The sequence below is a fragment of the Cajanus cajan genome, chromosome 5 (assembly GCF_000230855.2).
Source record: "Cajanus cajan strain Asha chromosome 5, NIPB_CcT2T_4, whole genome shotgun sequence".
Taxonomy (NCBI): Eukaryota; Viridiplantae; Streptophyta; class Magnoliopsida; order Fabales; family Fabaceae; genus Cajanus; species Cajanus cajan.
In genome coordinates this window covers 53,209,244-53,224,498 of record NC_138521.1, presented here as the reverse complement: position 1 = coordinate 53,224,498, position 15,255 = coordinate 53,209,244, and the positions used below count along the sequence as shown (strand labels likewise).

At 33.0% G+C, this 15,255-nt stretch overlaps 2 protein-coding genes across 2 annotated transcripts; one reads left to right on the top strand and one right to left on the bottom strand.

Moving 5' to 3' along the window:
* Positions 1 to 4,440: 4,440 nt before the first annotated feature.
* LOC109811809 (light-harvesting complex-like protein 3 isotype 2, chloroplastic) lies at positions 4,441 to 6,440 on the top strand. The gene is made up of 3 exons (XM_020375643.3): positions 4,441 to 4,965; positions 5,626 to 5,763; positions 6,017 to 6,440. The coding sequence occupies exons 1-3, from the start codon at positions 4,572 to 4,574 to the stop codon at positions 6,265 to 6,267; spliced, it is 783 nt and encodes a 260-aa protein (XP_020231232.1). The 5' UTR covers positions 4,441 to 4,571; the 3' UTR covers positions 6,268 to 6,440.
* An 820-nt stretch (positions 6,441 to 7,260) lies between these two features.
* Positions 7,261 to 11,372, bottom strand: LOC109811811 (glutamate dehydrogenase 2). The gene is made up of 9 exons (XM_020375645.3): positions 11,100 to 11,372; positions 10,811 to 10,924; positions 9,136 to 9,357; positions 8,957 to 9,031; positions 8,738 to 8,854; positions 8,398 to 8,648; positions 8,015 to 8,090; positions 7,852 to 7,938; positions 7,261 to 7,749 (listed from the first exon to the last, which is right to left on the bottom strand). The coding sequence occupies exons 1-9, from the start codon at positions 11,205 to 11,207 to the stop codon at positions 7,564 to 7,566; spliced, it is 1,236 nt and encodes a 411-aa protein (XP_020231234.1). The 5' UTR covers positions 11,208 to 11,372; the 3' UTR covers positions 7,261 to 7,563.
* Positions 11,373 to 15,255: the final 3,883 nt, after the last annotated feature.

Genomic DNA, 15,255 nt, shown 5'->3' with positions numbered 1-15,255 from the left:
GTGTGTAACAATCTCTTGTATTTGTATCTTCATTTAATTATATCATATGACAATCTCTCCTCCACTTACAAACATTTTGTCTTCTCTATTTTTCCACACACTAAACTTATCACTATGTTGAATGTACTTAATTTTAATGTTGGTTCAAAGTGATGATTGAATTACAAGTGCTTAAGGACAACCACACTTGGAATCACATTCATTTATCACTTTGAGATAAAAATCATGGGTTGCAAATGACTCTTCATAATTAAGTATAGAGTGGATTGAAATAAAAAAAATGTTACACACAAGAAGAAGGTTGAATTGAGTGTAAATGTAACTTTGAAATTTTTTTCATAAAATATTTTTTTAAAGCGTGTCAAAAGTTAAAGGGAATAAACACACTAAAAGGGATTGAATGTGTGTGAGAGAGCTTTTACAAACTTTTTTGGTAAAGGATGAAGATAACAAATATAAGTTCGTAAAATGTTTCATCCATAAAACATTAAGGGCATAGAGACAGGAACAAAAGTCAATTTTATATTACTTCACTCAAACTGAGTTACATCTAGTTACCTTTAAACTAGAAGAGTTCCACTAACTACAAATAATTACACAATGTTTTCATTGTCACTTCTAACTACACAATATTCTTTATGTCACTACAAGAAAATTGTCGTATAGTGACACACACCCTATAGTGACACAATACATGTCACTAAAAACTACTTTTACCCACACGATAAATATAATATATGTTGGTATATTGTTAAAGAGTGTAGGTATAGGCTATAGTGATACACAAAATATGTTGTTAAATCTCATTCAAAATCAACACTAAAATTGTATGTAGCTATATGTCAAATAGGTATATACCTACATATATTATACCTATAGAGACACTTTTTGTATGTCACTATATGGAACATTTTTTGTAGTGTGTCACTACTAACATCAATTGTAAATAATTTTTTACAAGTATTCATTACAACATTCTTCTTCAAGCTTAATAATATGAAATATTGGTGTCCATAAGGATAATTCTCCCAAAGAGGATATGTAAGTTTTGGCTCAAAGTATTATAACTTACTAAGGCAATGATAAGTTTAGTGAACTTATATAATATTCATCTAGTACACGATAAATTAGATATTACAAGAAGAAAGAAAGTTCAAAGCAATATAATAATTTTGGCATGACTGAGTTTGTAAGAATCCTTACAAAAGTTATTCATAAAGTGTTGTGTTTATAACCTCTTCAAGATATTTGTTGAGAGAGTGAGGTCTTCAAAGTATTTGTTCTAACTTCGTCTTTAAAGAAAAAGTTACTTCTTACATAAAACAAACATGTACTTAATTTGATTCAATTAAAAATGCAGCTTTGTTAGCGTAAGTTTAAGTTTGTTTCAAAATGGGTTGACCATCACTGATTCTTGTCTTGCTATGTCTAAACATTCCCTTTATATGTCTTTTCTTTTTACAATATCTTGGTGATAATGCACTTTGATAAGATACTACACTTTTACACAAATAAAGATTTTATACAAATAAGAAAATAATACAATAAATGTGAGATATTAATGGCAAACTATCATTCAAATGCCTATATTTGAATTTTGAATGAGTTATTGTTAGGATCCTTAGATGCATAGTACCTTTACATATGGAGATATTAGTCCATCAAATTTCATTTTACTTTATTATCATCAAAATTATAAATATGTTGAATGTTCTAAAAACATATTTGATTATTGGAGAAAAAAATTATTTCAAAATGTAAATAGGATAAGATGAAGAAGAGCACATAAGAGACATATACAAGTTCAATAAGGGTTATGTTCAATCCCTACTACTTGAAAAATTTTCACCATAACAACTTGTTAAAATCAAGTATTTTAAATAGTTTCTTTAGGCTATTACACTAATCTCAATCAAAGACTACTTATAACACAAATGTAAAAAAATAATAAAGCACAATAGTTTACTTAGAAGATTTAAGCACAAGTACACAACAACTTGTATTTTTTTTTTAGTTTAAGAACAAGTGTATAACAAATAATGAAAGTATTCGATAAATTTAATATGTTGAATGTTCAAAGTTTTTTCATTGTTTTTTTTTCTTCTTTTAATCATTGAGTTTGAATCCTCAATTTATAGTATTTGAGAAAATATTATTTTAGAATATATTTTATTCCCTTTTTTATTAGTATGAAACGTAAAGAAAATATGATACAGAGAAAAATTAAAGTTTATGAACAAGGTACCTAGCATCTGCTAGAATAGAAGGTCTGAGAATTGGTGAGAACACATCTAAAAACAAAAAAGAGGAAGAAGAGTTAGCTTCTTCTTTAGCTAACCAGTATGCAACATAGTTATCTTGTCTCAAGGTGTGTTGAGCGGAAAGGTCCTAACGTAACTGCATGAAGGAGCTTAAAAGTGAAACTAGAGAATTTTCACGTAAAAGGAAAAAGTTCCAAGATTTACTACCTGTTAAATGCATGCACGGATTTTCACGTAAAACTTGAGAAGAAAGACTCCAATAACGTAATGTAAAAGTGAAAATTTATACTAAAAATATAATTTTTTTTTCTTAGATGCATAAGGATTTTCTAGTTTGATCATTTTATTCCGCTACTTTAGAATTTTATATGATAATTTGACTCACCTTTTGATATTTAATAATATTATGTATTAATGTGAAACATGTTTTTGTCAATAAATGCACATATTACGACGAGACATTCAAAGTGGCTCAATTAATCTAAGGATTTATCTTTTCCGGTGCAAGTATGCTTTGGATTTTCTTGTAGATATTTGGTTGTTAAACCGACACTTGTTCCTTTGATTAAGTCCAATAAATTATGTATTACCAAGGGGAACAATTAACTGATGTTGCTAGTTATAGGTGTCTTGCAGGCAAAATTTTATACTTGATGACCACTACATGTCTTGATTTTATTTTTGTTGCTCAAAAATCGAGTCAATACATAATTGATCCCACTAATTACCATTTGCAAGCTTCTACTTGAATTCTTATTTACAAGAATAAAAGTTCTTAATCATGGTATATTTCATGCTTCCTTTTCCCTATAAGTAAATATTTTAGTGTTTTCCATTAGGCCTTCTTACACTAACACAAGGAAAATTGTGATTGGTTTTGCATCTTTTATGGTGATTATTTGATTACATTGACAGTCTAAGAAGTAAAATATTATATTTGATTCATCTTGCAAAGCTAGGTATCACACACTTGCTTTACTATCCGCGTATTATAGTGGCTCGTTTACCTATTTCATGTTTCTATTGTTTCACCAACCTCATTACAATGTGACATTCAATAAACACACCACATTGCAATCAATGCTATTTTTCATGAGAAAAATAATCATGAGGACATTAATTTTCTCGTTGTAAGGGGAAGTTGCAAGCTAAAATTTTCCATTTTCTTTCGGTCTTAAGCTTAACTCAGCTAATTGAGATTCTCATTAAACTACTAAAACCTTAACACTTCTTATTGCTCCTTTCCAAGCTAGAAGTGCACCATATACCTACATTTTCCAAATCTCGAAGATATTGGAATACACATAACTTGTATTGTATACTATAGTTGATAATTAAATGCTTAAATGAGAATATCTAGTTGGACAATTATGACTTATTGGACAAGTATATATATATACATTTATTGAATGAAGCAGTTAGAAGTTCATTTCCTCAATTACAATTATCATGTGTTATTAATGATGAAAATCAATTTGAGAAAGAAGTATCTTCTACACAAAAAATTAAATGAAAAGGGTTGTGCATTAAAAATAAAATGTAAGAATTTAGAAGCAAATAATTTGAATAAACACGAAAAAGTATGTGAGAACAAAAGAAAAATGCTTATAACTTTATAAACGATGATAACAAAGGACATTAAAATTTATGTAAAAAAAATTGTGATAAAATCAAGTTATAACAATGGATTATCTCTATTAAAAATTAAGGTGTCCAATAGATTTATAAGATCGGTCGGTGGACACAATATAAATAAGTGTCCAACAAATATATTTACATATTCTAAAAGTGTGTTTGATTTCCAATTTGAAAAAATAAAAATACGAAATATGTGTTATCAATAAAACAATCACCCACGGAGTATTTTGTACTTATTGTATATGCATTAAGCTAAACGAAAACAGATTCCGACAGACATTACTAATCAGTAGTGTAATTAGAATTAGAAATGAGACACTACCCGAGCATTCCTAAGTTGCCACACTAGAGTCTAGGACTGAAGAGAAAAAGGAAGCAATTGAATTGATGGGCCATTATGTTAGCGTTCCTCCAAGTCATGGGCCATCTTGTAAGTTGAAAGATGGTGTAATCCATAGATTTGCATAGTAACAGATGATTGGATAAGGAATTGATGAAAGCCAAGAAACGACAAACGAGTTGCGAAGCCACAAGAGTATGGTATAGTGGTATACCTTTTTTCCCTTTCCATTTCGCTTGTGTTGTGCTGAGGATAGCCACAGCCCCAGAAATAGAAACCATTAACTCACCACAACCACCATGTTCTGAACTCTGCAACCCCCAACCAAGTTAATGCAAGTGCGAACCATGTCAACCACCATGGCCTCGTTCTCTCCCCCCACTCACCTCTCCGCCACCGCTCCTTCCTCCCACTCCAAACCCCGCCTCAACAAGACCAACCTCTTCTTCTCTCTCCGCCCCAAGACCCTTGCTTTCTCTCCCTTGAAGGCCGCCGCTGAGAACGGCCTCGGGACCGCCGTGGAACCGCCGCCGGAGCAGGCCGTGCCGGAGCCTTCCCCGCCGCTCGAGGATGCCTCTGTGGGGACCAATGGGGCTGCTGCGGCTCTGACTGAGGAAGTGAAGGTTCTTAGTGGCTTCGTGGATCCGAGGTGGGTTGGAGGAACATGGGACTTGAAGCAGTTTAAGAAAAATGGCACCACTGATTGGGATGCTGTTATTGATGCTGGTAACGTAACGTTGTCCCTTGCTTTTCGTTTTCTTTATTTTTTTGCTTTGAATTGAAGCTTAGCCGAGGAAAGTTTTTATTTTTTTAGCTCATCTATTGTAGGGTCGTTTGATTTTTGATTTTTAATTTTGTTTTTGTTTTCTAATCATTCTCGGCGATGATGAAGTTCCATCTATGGCTGCACAATTTTGATGCGGTTTATGCCAAAGCATGTGATTGATGCAGCCTAAAATTTTCCCCATGAAGTAATTTTAACTTAAATGACCTCTTTGCTTGATCAATGGTTGCTCAATGCTATAAATTGCGTTGATGTAGGTTATGATTTTTTTTTATATTTTTTTTCTGGTTTGGATATTTTTGAAATTTAAGCTCGGCATGGGGTTTGTGTTTGGTTTTCTTCCCTTTTTCTTGGTACTATCTTCTCCACAATTTGCGACCTATCCAATTTAATATGGAATAAGTGCATCTGTTAACAATGTCATTCCTATGTTCTAGTTGACTGTGCATGGGTTTATTTTATAATTCGATTTTTTCCTTTATTTGATGGAGGGGTAAGACATAGTTGGTGAAGGATTGGATTCATATTTCGTTGGTTACATTTTTTTTGTTTTCTCAAAATACTTCAAACTTTACTTCATCCAAGTGTGTAATTATTTTCAGAGGCTAGGAGGAGAAAATGGCTTGAGGATAACCCAGAATCATCCAGCAACGAAAGTCCTGTAGTTTTTGACACCTCCATCATACCTTGGTGGGCATGGATGAAGAGGTTCCATCTCCCTGAAGCTGAACTGCTCAATGGTCAGTTTTGGTTTGCATTCCAGAATGAAACCTGAGAATAAAAGTTTCTGTTAGATACAAGCTTAGAATAGCTTATAAAAAATCTTATAAAAACTTTTCTACTGAAAATAAGGAGGTTTTTTTTTGTAAAAAAATCTCAAAAGTACTTATAACTTGTATCCAAACAGATTTTAAAGGACTTAATCTCGATAAGAGACATAAAAAATAAAAACCTCCATTGCGTGACATTTTTCTTATTTTGAGTATCATGCAGGGCGAGCCGCAATGATAGGGTTCTTTATGGCGTATTTCGTTGATAGCTTGACAGGAGTAGGTCTAGTTGATCAAATGAGCAACTTCTTTTGCAAAACCCTGCTGTTCGTTGCAGTGGCGGGAGTACTTCTTATCCGAAAGAACGAGGACCTTGACAACCTTAAGAAGCTATTTGACGAGACCACATTATATGACAAACAATGGCAAGCAACTTGGCAGGATGAGAATTCTAGCACTTCCAAAAATGAGTAATGGAATTGCTGTTTTGTAGTTCTTCCTCCCCTTTTCTGTCTCTTAATACAGTTCACTTTTAATCTTGTTAGAACAAAACAAGACATGGATATGAATTAGACATTGTATTTCAATTCGTTCTCTCGGGTGTGTGTGTGTGTTTGCAATGAAGGATTTTTCACGAGAGTCTGAAATTGTTTTGTTAATTTAAGTAGTCCTTAACTGGGTCTTACAGTCAATTTGACAAATATAACATTCTCTAGTCCCAATCCAAATTTCTGTTTTTCTTAAAAATTGGAAAAGGATTTTTTTTAATCATTTTCCAAAATAATTACACTTTGGTAGGCGGTAGCAACTCTATTTTTAGTTTATACCATTTTTTTTTCCATTTTCTATTTTTGATCTTTCGTTGGCTCCTGGTCTCAATCTCGTTTGTGATAACTGATTTGAACTTGTCAAACGCATCATTCCTCCGAAGGAGTGTAGAAACAGTTGCCCACATTTGAATTGCCATCAATAGCATTCAGCTCGTTCAAGGGGTGATTGCAATTGTAAGATTATAAAATAAAATGCCAAACATCTAATGGAAACTAAATAAATTTCAAGGAATTGGAACACGAGATAAGAACAATGTACCATTGTCTTTTGATGTTAGAGTGGTCCTCTCAGCGCCAATCATCCATCACTCTCAATGGAGATAACGAAGGAGTATTCCCAAGTTTTTTCCATACTTCCATACAGAGAGCGATATGGCCTTAAATCCTATGTATCAGGTTCAGTGTCTTACCCAGAAAAGTGGTGGGAGCTCAGAATGAGGACTAGAAAATGTGGATGTTTTTGACTCCTGAATAAACTTTAATTCTGATTGAAAAATAATATGAATCACACCTAAAAAAAATGTACCTAAGTTTTATCTTTTATCTACACTCCTCATAGTTGGACGTTGTTGTTATTACCTTTGGTAATTCTCCCTCTTCTGTCAGGAAAGTATGTTAACTTTTCGTCAATCACGTGTGGCCATGACTAAGATTTGAAAATAAAAATATAACGGAAACACGTAGTTACTTTGTTACAAGAACTACGATGCATCAACACTTTCTAAACAAATCTGGCTGTAGTTTTATATTATTCCCAGGACCCAATGGCGAGAATAAAGTATTATTGGCAAGTTTCGCATGACTACACTAAATTGCTCGACTAGCACTACGATAACAAAGTAAGAAAACCACAGCCATGTAAAATCCTACTTTATCAGTTGCAAGACTAAGCAATGGTTCATCTGGTAGATAAATAACAGGAACCAACGAAAGTAGCTCCTTAAGCTTCCCAACCCCTCAAAAGGGTAGCACGGGCAACACGGTTCACTCCTAGAGTGAAGGCTCCCATTCGCAAGTCACAGTTATGAATTTTACACATTGCCTTGATGTCCTGGAAAGCTCTGGTCATGTACTTCTTCAGCTCATGGTTCACTTTTTCTTCATCCCACATGAAACCTTGAATATTCTGCAAGCACCATAGAGCCAGGGGGAGATTTAGCATTAAGAGAGAGGGACTTAAGCATGGTTTTCAAGATAGGATTTGAGTGTTTATGTTGATCCCATTTACCTGAACCCATTCAAAGTAGCTCACAGTCACTCCACCAGCATTGGCATAAATATCAGGTAATATAATGACTCCTTTCTTGGACAAAATCTGCAAAAGGAAATCAATATAAGTTCAGGATATATATATCACAAGAGATAGCATAACCGCAAGTCAGTATACTTGCCTCATCCGCATCAGGGTCAGTGGGGTGATTTGCTGCTTCTATTATAAATTTTGCCTTCACATCAGCAGCATTTTCCCTTCAAAAATGATATACCAAAATTACGTTGTAGTTCTTCAGAACCAAAGTTTTAAGTTAAACATATAAAAACAATGGGAAAGATAAAAACTAAATAAGGAGGATTCTGTTTTAATTTTAGTGTGCATGATCAAGAGAAAACTAGAATCACTTTTGGTGTTTGAAACCCCATTGGCTAACATTCAATGTCAATCCAGTGCAAGAGAAGCATTGGCATTGAATGTGCATTGGAAAGCAGGAATAAGCAAAAACAAACACACACTTTTAACACTGATGATTTGAGTTTAAGGTGACATAGACCAGCATACTTGTTCAGAACTCCACCCAAGGCACAAGGGATAAGGACATCGCATTCATGAACCAGCAATTCATTTGGATCCATCCCTTCTGCACCTGGGAAGTCTGTCAAGACTCCATTGTCCTCCTTGTGTTTCAGAAGGGCGTGGATGTCAATTCCATTTAGGTTTTTGATAGCACCACTGACGTCACTCACAGCAATCACCTTTCCTCCTCTCTCAAAAATGGACTTAGCAGCCCATGTGCCCACGTTTCCAAAGCCCTGAATAGTGTGATTAGAATCAAATATATGTTGAAAGTGGGATTAATATGAATATACTATATCACACTTTCATGGCGGTGAAGGAATACCTGGATGACAAATTTGTGATCAGAAATTGACTTCCCATATTCAGCAAATAAAGCCTCAGTTGCAAAAACCACTCCGAGCCCTGTGGCAGCCTCCCTCCCCAATGAACCTCCAAGATCCTACAGGAAAAAACATTCAAAAACCAATTTCCTAATCGTTAATATACACGAGAACAGAAGATTTTGTGGTCTCTTTAGGGTATGTGTGTATTTGATACTTACAATAGGCTTCCCTGTCACGACTGCAGGTGAATGCCCATGAAATTTGGAATACTCGTCGAGAATCCATGCCATGGTCTGTGAAATAGTGGACCAATGAGGAGAATATATGAAACTATTGAATGTTAGTATTTATAAAAAAAAAAAATGGAAACAAAAGTACTATGTTGTGAAATCAGAACCTGTGCATTAGTTCCCATATCAGGTGCGGGAACATCCCTCTGAATGCCAATGAGATCATGTATCTTTTGGGTGAAAACCCGAGTTAGACGTTCTAACTCACTGATACTCAGATCCCTCGGGTTGCAGCCGATTCCACCTTTTGCTCCTCCATAGGGAATGTCAGCTACAGCTGTCTTCCAGGTCATCAGCTGAGCTAGAGCATTCACTTCATCTGGGTCAACCTGGCATCACAACATTTGACAGTTTGATATTCAAAAATAGTATAAAGAATATATATTGATAACATTCATAACTGAAACTTAAAAGTGCCAAAATGTATAAATTGTCATTAGAAGAACTGTGTAGATTAACATCTCTTTTAGGTAAGCAATGTCTACATTAACATTAAAGTTGAATCACTGTGATACAGTTACCCTAATGCATAACTTGTATGGTTGGTCACTGGGTTTATTTAGTATTCCTAAAAATCTGCTGACTCTGATGGGAAGAAAAGCATCTCAAATATAGCTATAATATTAAATATACTCAGGTAAGTAACAAAACGAAAAGGAAAATGCAGCATGTATCTCATGATTGGATTCAGAGGACCACAATAGGAAGGTAAAAATTCAAAGGTGTTTATGGAATTTCATTATGAGTTTACCACAACTCAAGAAGCATACAGATGAAAACAAGGCCAAGGTTAGAAAAACACATTGTCAGATAATCAAAATCCTAAGCCTCTTCTTACTTCTAAAAGCTGAAAATAGTTCATAATATTGTGTGATGATATGATCACATAAAGGAAAATGCAGTGTGTATCTTATGATTGATTGGATTCAGCATTTGAATGAACTCAGCAGACTTAAATACGAAGGTATCATTCGAAACGCATTTTTGGAATTTCATTATGAGACAAATAAAGGAAGCATACAGGTACAAAAATTAATATTCACGCATCAAATAAAACCACGACACAACAAAATGAGCAAACATCATAGCATAAAGGTACAAAAATTAATATTTGCGCATCAAATAAAACCACACACAACAAAATGAGTAAAAATCATAGAATTTAAATTAAGGTTACAGTTGTCGTAGGCAGATGTAGCCATTGCAACCGGATCACATAACGTGGTCCTAATTTTGAAACTCACATCAGATGATATCACTTTAAGGTTACGGTCGTAGGCAGATGTAGTCCTAATTTTTCAGAAATGATAGTTATAAAAATGATAAGCAGTTCAGCACAAGTTTTGTAACCAAGTAATCACATTTTTTAACAGATTGACCAGTATGTACTAAAATAAATAAACTTATCGCCAAATAGAACTTCCCTGCAGTTTTCCAATTTGGCTCCTGGAAGTGCATCATGTACAAGTACACCTGCAAACCAGTGTCTCATTCCCATAACCCCAAAAAACAATCTGAATTTTTTTTTCTCCAATAATTCGCCACCAATGATTGTAGAACTGCGCTCTACCCTCATTTAATGAATCGGGGTTCTATCAAAATTTTGTTTTACAAAACATGGTTTATCAAATTGCACGCACGAAAGCTATAGTATCACACAGTGTCATGAGTCCAATCACAGAAATTTTCAAACAGAGACAATTCAATTGAAACTAAACTCAAATTCCAAATCCATGTGTATTGATGAGAAAACAAAAAGAATCAAAAGAACAAAACGAGAACCTCAGGATGATAGCGAATTCCTCCCTTCATAGGACCACGAGCATTATCATGTTGGATCCTGAAACCGACATAGGAAACCAGAGTTCCATCATCTTTCGGGATCGTACATTCAACCTGCCAATCAGACACAAACATCAGAGAAACCCCTTTTCAACACACCCCACAAATAAGAGAAAAGATCAACACTTTTTCATGATGGTGAGAGAGAAAAGCCATGCAAAGAAAATTGAAGCCAAAAGAGTGGAAACGGATTGAAACCCAGAAAAGGGGTGGTTGGAAAGATGAATACTTTGATTTCTCTGAAGGGTATGAGGAGACTCTTCTCGAGCTTGGAATCCAAGCCGAGAATGCGAGCTGCACGTTGAAAGTTGCGGTTGGTGGCTGCTAGAGCGTTCATAGTTGAGAAGAAGCAATGCCACAGAGGACTGAGAGGAGTGACTCAGCGAGTGAAGTTTTCAATGAAATAAAAACTACAGAATGCAAAGGAAATGCACCATTTTCTGAGGATGCGTATACTATATAGGAGGTATAGAGAAACTATGATTGATTGTTTCGCGTGAAACATCGAAGGAAATGTAACCGTCATTATGATATATGCTTGTATATTCATTATTTAATCTTTTTCATTGATTGCATTAATTAAAAGCCTTGTTCTTATTTATATCTTTCTTATCAATGCATTGACTTATTTTTCTATAGATATATTTTTTAAGTAGTCATAAAAAAAGATAATACTTTTATTAAATATAGTAGTTTATAATTAAATGTTGTGTAAAATCATTTATATTGATATGTATTTGAATTAAATCCCCAAAAATAATATTTTGTCAAGTTACTCAAATTTTAGCAAAATACACTTTGACAAATTGAGAAAAAGAATCAACTTACCTATATAGTTATTACATATATACATATATATATATATATATATTAATAATTTAATCATTAAATTAGAAATTTAATGAATAAATAAGTTTATAATTTTTTTAAAAATATTTAATATTTTATTAAATAAATTCAATTTAATGCATAACATATTTTTTAAATTATAAATAAATGTTATTTTCTTTTGTCCTCTAATATAACTGTAGTTTTAACATTTAAAAATGTCTTAAAATTAATAATTATTTTACTTTTCAATTTAATATTAATTACTTATTTTTAATTTATTATTATAAATTATTCAACTACTTTAATCAAAAGTAATTTTATTGAGAGAATAGGTTATTTTAGTAAAATAAAATTATATAAAAGTAATAAATTTATTGTTATCCTTAATTTGTGTGTAGAAAATCTTAAACTATTAATATTGATTGACATAAGTGATAACATAGCTGGTATCTTTAACTAAGTTGTCAAATGTTCAAATTCTCATTTCAGATATTTCATACTAATATCATAAATATCTAAGAGAGAAATTTTAAACCATGTACAATGGGACGGAAATAGTAACTTTAAGATTAATAAAATTATAAATAGCTAATTTATTTTAAATTTGATATGCGAGAAAAACTTTAAACCATGTACAATGGGACAGAAAGAGTAACTTTAAGATTAAAAAAATTATAAATAACTAATTTATTTAAAATTTGATATGCGTGATATCCTTAAAGCATATTAAAACTAAACACCTCATCAAGTGTATAAATATAGTAAGTCATCCCAAAATAATAACCTCCTAGTGTCGGTCAAGTACAGACAAAATAGTTATCCAAAATGGTAACTCGAACATAAGGACAAAACTCCTCGTCTTCCAGCGGTCACAACAAACAGTTCCAACCTAACCCTGATTTGCTCCCATACACGATATGATCATCGTAGTCCATCAACATGAAAACAGAAGGGTAAGCTACAGTTCAAAAAGCAACCATACAAGTACATAATAAAATCTATACTACTACACATGCATACAAATCAAGTCCCAAAGGAACTTCCATCTCAATCATTCATCAATTCATCAATCATGAAGTCAAATACCGTGCACTTCATCATCATAGCAATCATGCAATACATGGAACTCATCACAGATATCAATGCATATCAATCATCTAATGCGTTATCACGCATATACCTAGGAGATCTCCCTAACAGGGTAGCAGTATAAGTGACATCCCAATCCTACCGAAACCACTCCAACCGTTTTCACACCCAATGCGCCCGCTCAGTCACAGTTAAACAGGATATAAATCCTCACTCGGGTTTACTCGGATGATGTTACTTACACAATTGGAAGTCCGATTCCACCGTCAGGTATAGCACAACTAGGTACAGGCTTACCACGACCTTGGCATGCATTACCAAGTCACTTGTGAAGTTCGCCCACCGACTATCCGCAAGGAACCACACACCTTCCCCAGTACTTGGTTAAGGAAATAACCCTCGACCTCATACTCTGCTCCAACACTAGCTAAGGACTTAGAAGAGACTCACCCAAACCAATGGCCTACCTGAGCACCACTCTCACCCAAAACCAGTACCCTATCTAAGCACTACTCTCATTTATATCAGTAGCATATCCAAGCACCACTTTCAAGAGACTCTATGTGAGCTCTTCCAGTTCAAAAATATTTTTATCTCCTCAAGTCCTAGGCTAGACACATGCTATAAGGCATCACATGCAATAATGCATCATACATCATACATGGTCAATCTACCATCATGATCAATAATTAGACTCATATGAACATATACTCATGTCATATCATATTTGAACATTCATACATATCATTACCTAGCATATATATGAATCATACACCACCATACATCATATATCATACATACATGATCAAATCTTCAACTTTAACATGCATAAGCATCATTTTAAATCAAACACATTCACGCCCAGTGCAGTCAGCTCGCGCTCGGCAGTGACGGATTCACTTGAAGGAGTGTGGCGGCACGTGCCCCCCACTACCATTTTATACACATATATCTTTTTATTTATAAAAATATATATTTTAAAAAATAAAAATTATATTCTAATAATAAATAAATAAATATATATATATATTTATTTATTTAAATTATCTTATGTATAAAATATAAATTTCAAAGAAATATTTATTTATTTGATATTTGTCAAACTTTTAAAGGAGATTAGTTCTCATATGAGATAAAAAATATTCCTTAATAATAAATCAATTTTTTAAAAAGTTTAATTAATATATATATATATATATATATATATATATTAATGCTCACATATATAATGTAATATATTAAAAAAAATTGATAAAGTAAAATTTGCAATATACATATTTACCTTTTATACTTTCTATTTAATTATTGTATACGTTGATTAAAAAAATTAAAGTAGTAAAGATCATAATGTATACATTAATTAAAAAAAAAATAGGAAACATTGGAAGATTTATGTTTTATTTAGAATTTTTATTATAAAATGTTTTAAAATAAATTATTATCTCAAAATTTATATTAGATATTAAAAACATGTTTATATTATAAATAAATTAAACTTGATTTTTATACAATTTAACATATTTATTTTTATATTTTTATTAATATTAAATTATTATAAAGCAAGTCTTTAAAATCGTAGTTCTAACTAACATTTTAAAAAATATTTATGACCGATAAATAAGTAAATCATGTTTAGAACATGTGTTTTTAAAGGTTAGGTCCAAACCTACTAAATTATAATATAACCTAATATGACCTAGTTTATTTTCATCCATAATTATAATCATAGATATAAAAATTTGTAAAAAATAATTATAATATATATTTATGCTTTTAAAAGTTATATGTAAAATTTTGAATACTACAAATATATGAATAAAGTATTGCTCCCACTATCTAAAGTTTCTGAATCCGCCACTTGCACTCGGTGCTTTTTTTTTTGTGCCCGGCGTGGCTCTTCTCACACCCAGCGTGAATTCATCCAGAAATTGCTTCTGATGAATACACGCCCAACACCAATAATATGCGCCCGACGTAAATTCATATAGCAGGCCCAAAACTTCAAAAATTTCGTCCAAAACTTGAAAAATAGCAAATCCAGCCACATGTAAACCAAGAAACACAATGCATAGACTCCATACAACTCAAAAACAACCTCAGATTCAATATGCACCCACCCGATGCATCAAAATCACCAACAACCCCATTTTTCCTAAACCCCAAAAATGAGAATTTCCTCCAATCCAGCCATGGATTCTCCAAATTCATACATCAATTGAGTTCCTAAACTTACATGCAACCAAATAACATACATTCTAACTTCCATCACCTGAAGAATGGCTCAGAATAGCCAAGAACCGAGAAGAAGCAAAGAAATTCCTCCTAAGCTCGACCCGTTGACTTCAATCCTCCAAAAGCAAGCTTCATAGCCTGAATTCCAAGAGAAGACAGAAGAGATTAGTGATCTAGAGGAGAAGAAAAATCATATAGATAAATTTGGGAGAGAAAGAAGCTCACAGACCTAG

Bases quoted from the DNA above. Each gene is read 5' to 3' on its own strand.
- LOC109811809 (XM_020375643.3), top strand. From the start codon at position 4,572: ATGCAAGTGCGAACCATGTCAACCACCATGGCCTCGTTCTCTCCCCCC. The intron at 4,966-5,625 runs GTAACGTAACGT...AATTATTTTCAG, and splicing joins GGATGCTGTTATTGATGCTG to AGGCTAGGAGGAGAAAATGG. The intron at 5,764-6,016 runs GTCAGTTTTGGT...AGTATCATGCAG, and splicing joins TGAAGCTGAACTGCTCAATG to GGCGAGCCGCAATGATAGGG.
- LOC109811811 (XM_020375645.3), bottom strand. From the start codon at position 11,207: ATGAACGCTCTAGCAGCCACCAACCGCAACTTTCAACGTGCAGCTCGC. The intron at 7,939-8,014 runs GCAAGTATACTG...TTCCTTTTGCAG, and splicing joins CTGACCCTGATGCGGATGAG to ATTTTGTCCAAGAAAGGAGT. The intron at 7,750-7,851 runs GTAAATGGGATC...TGGTGCTTGCAG, and splicing joins GCTACTTTGAATGGGTTCAG to AATATTCAAGGTTTCATGTG.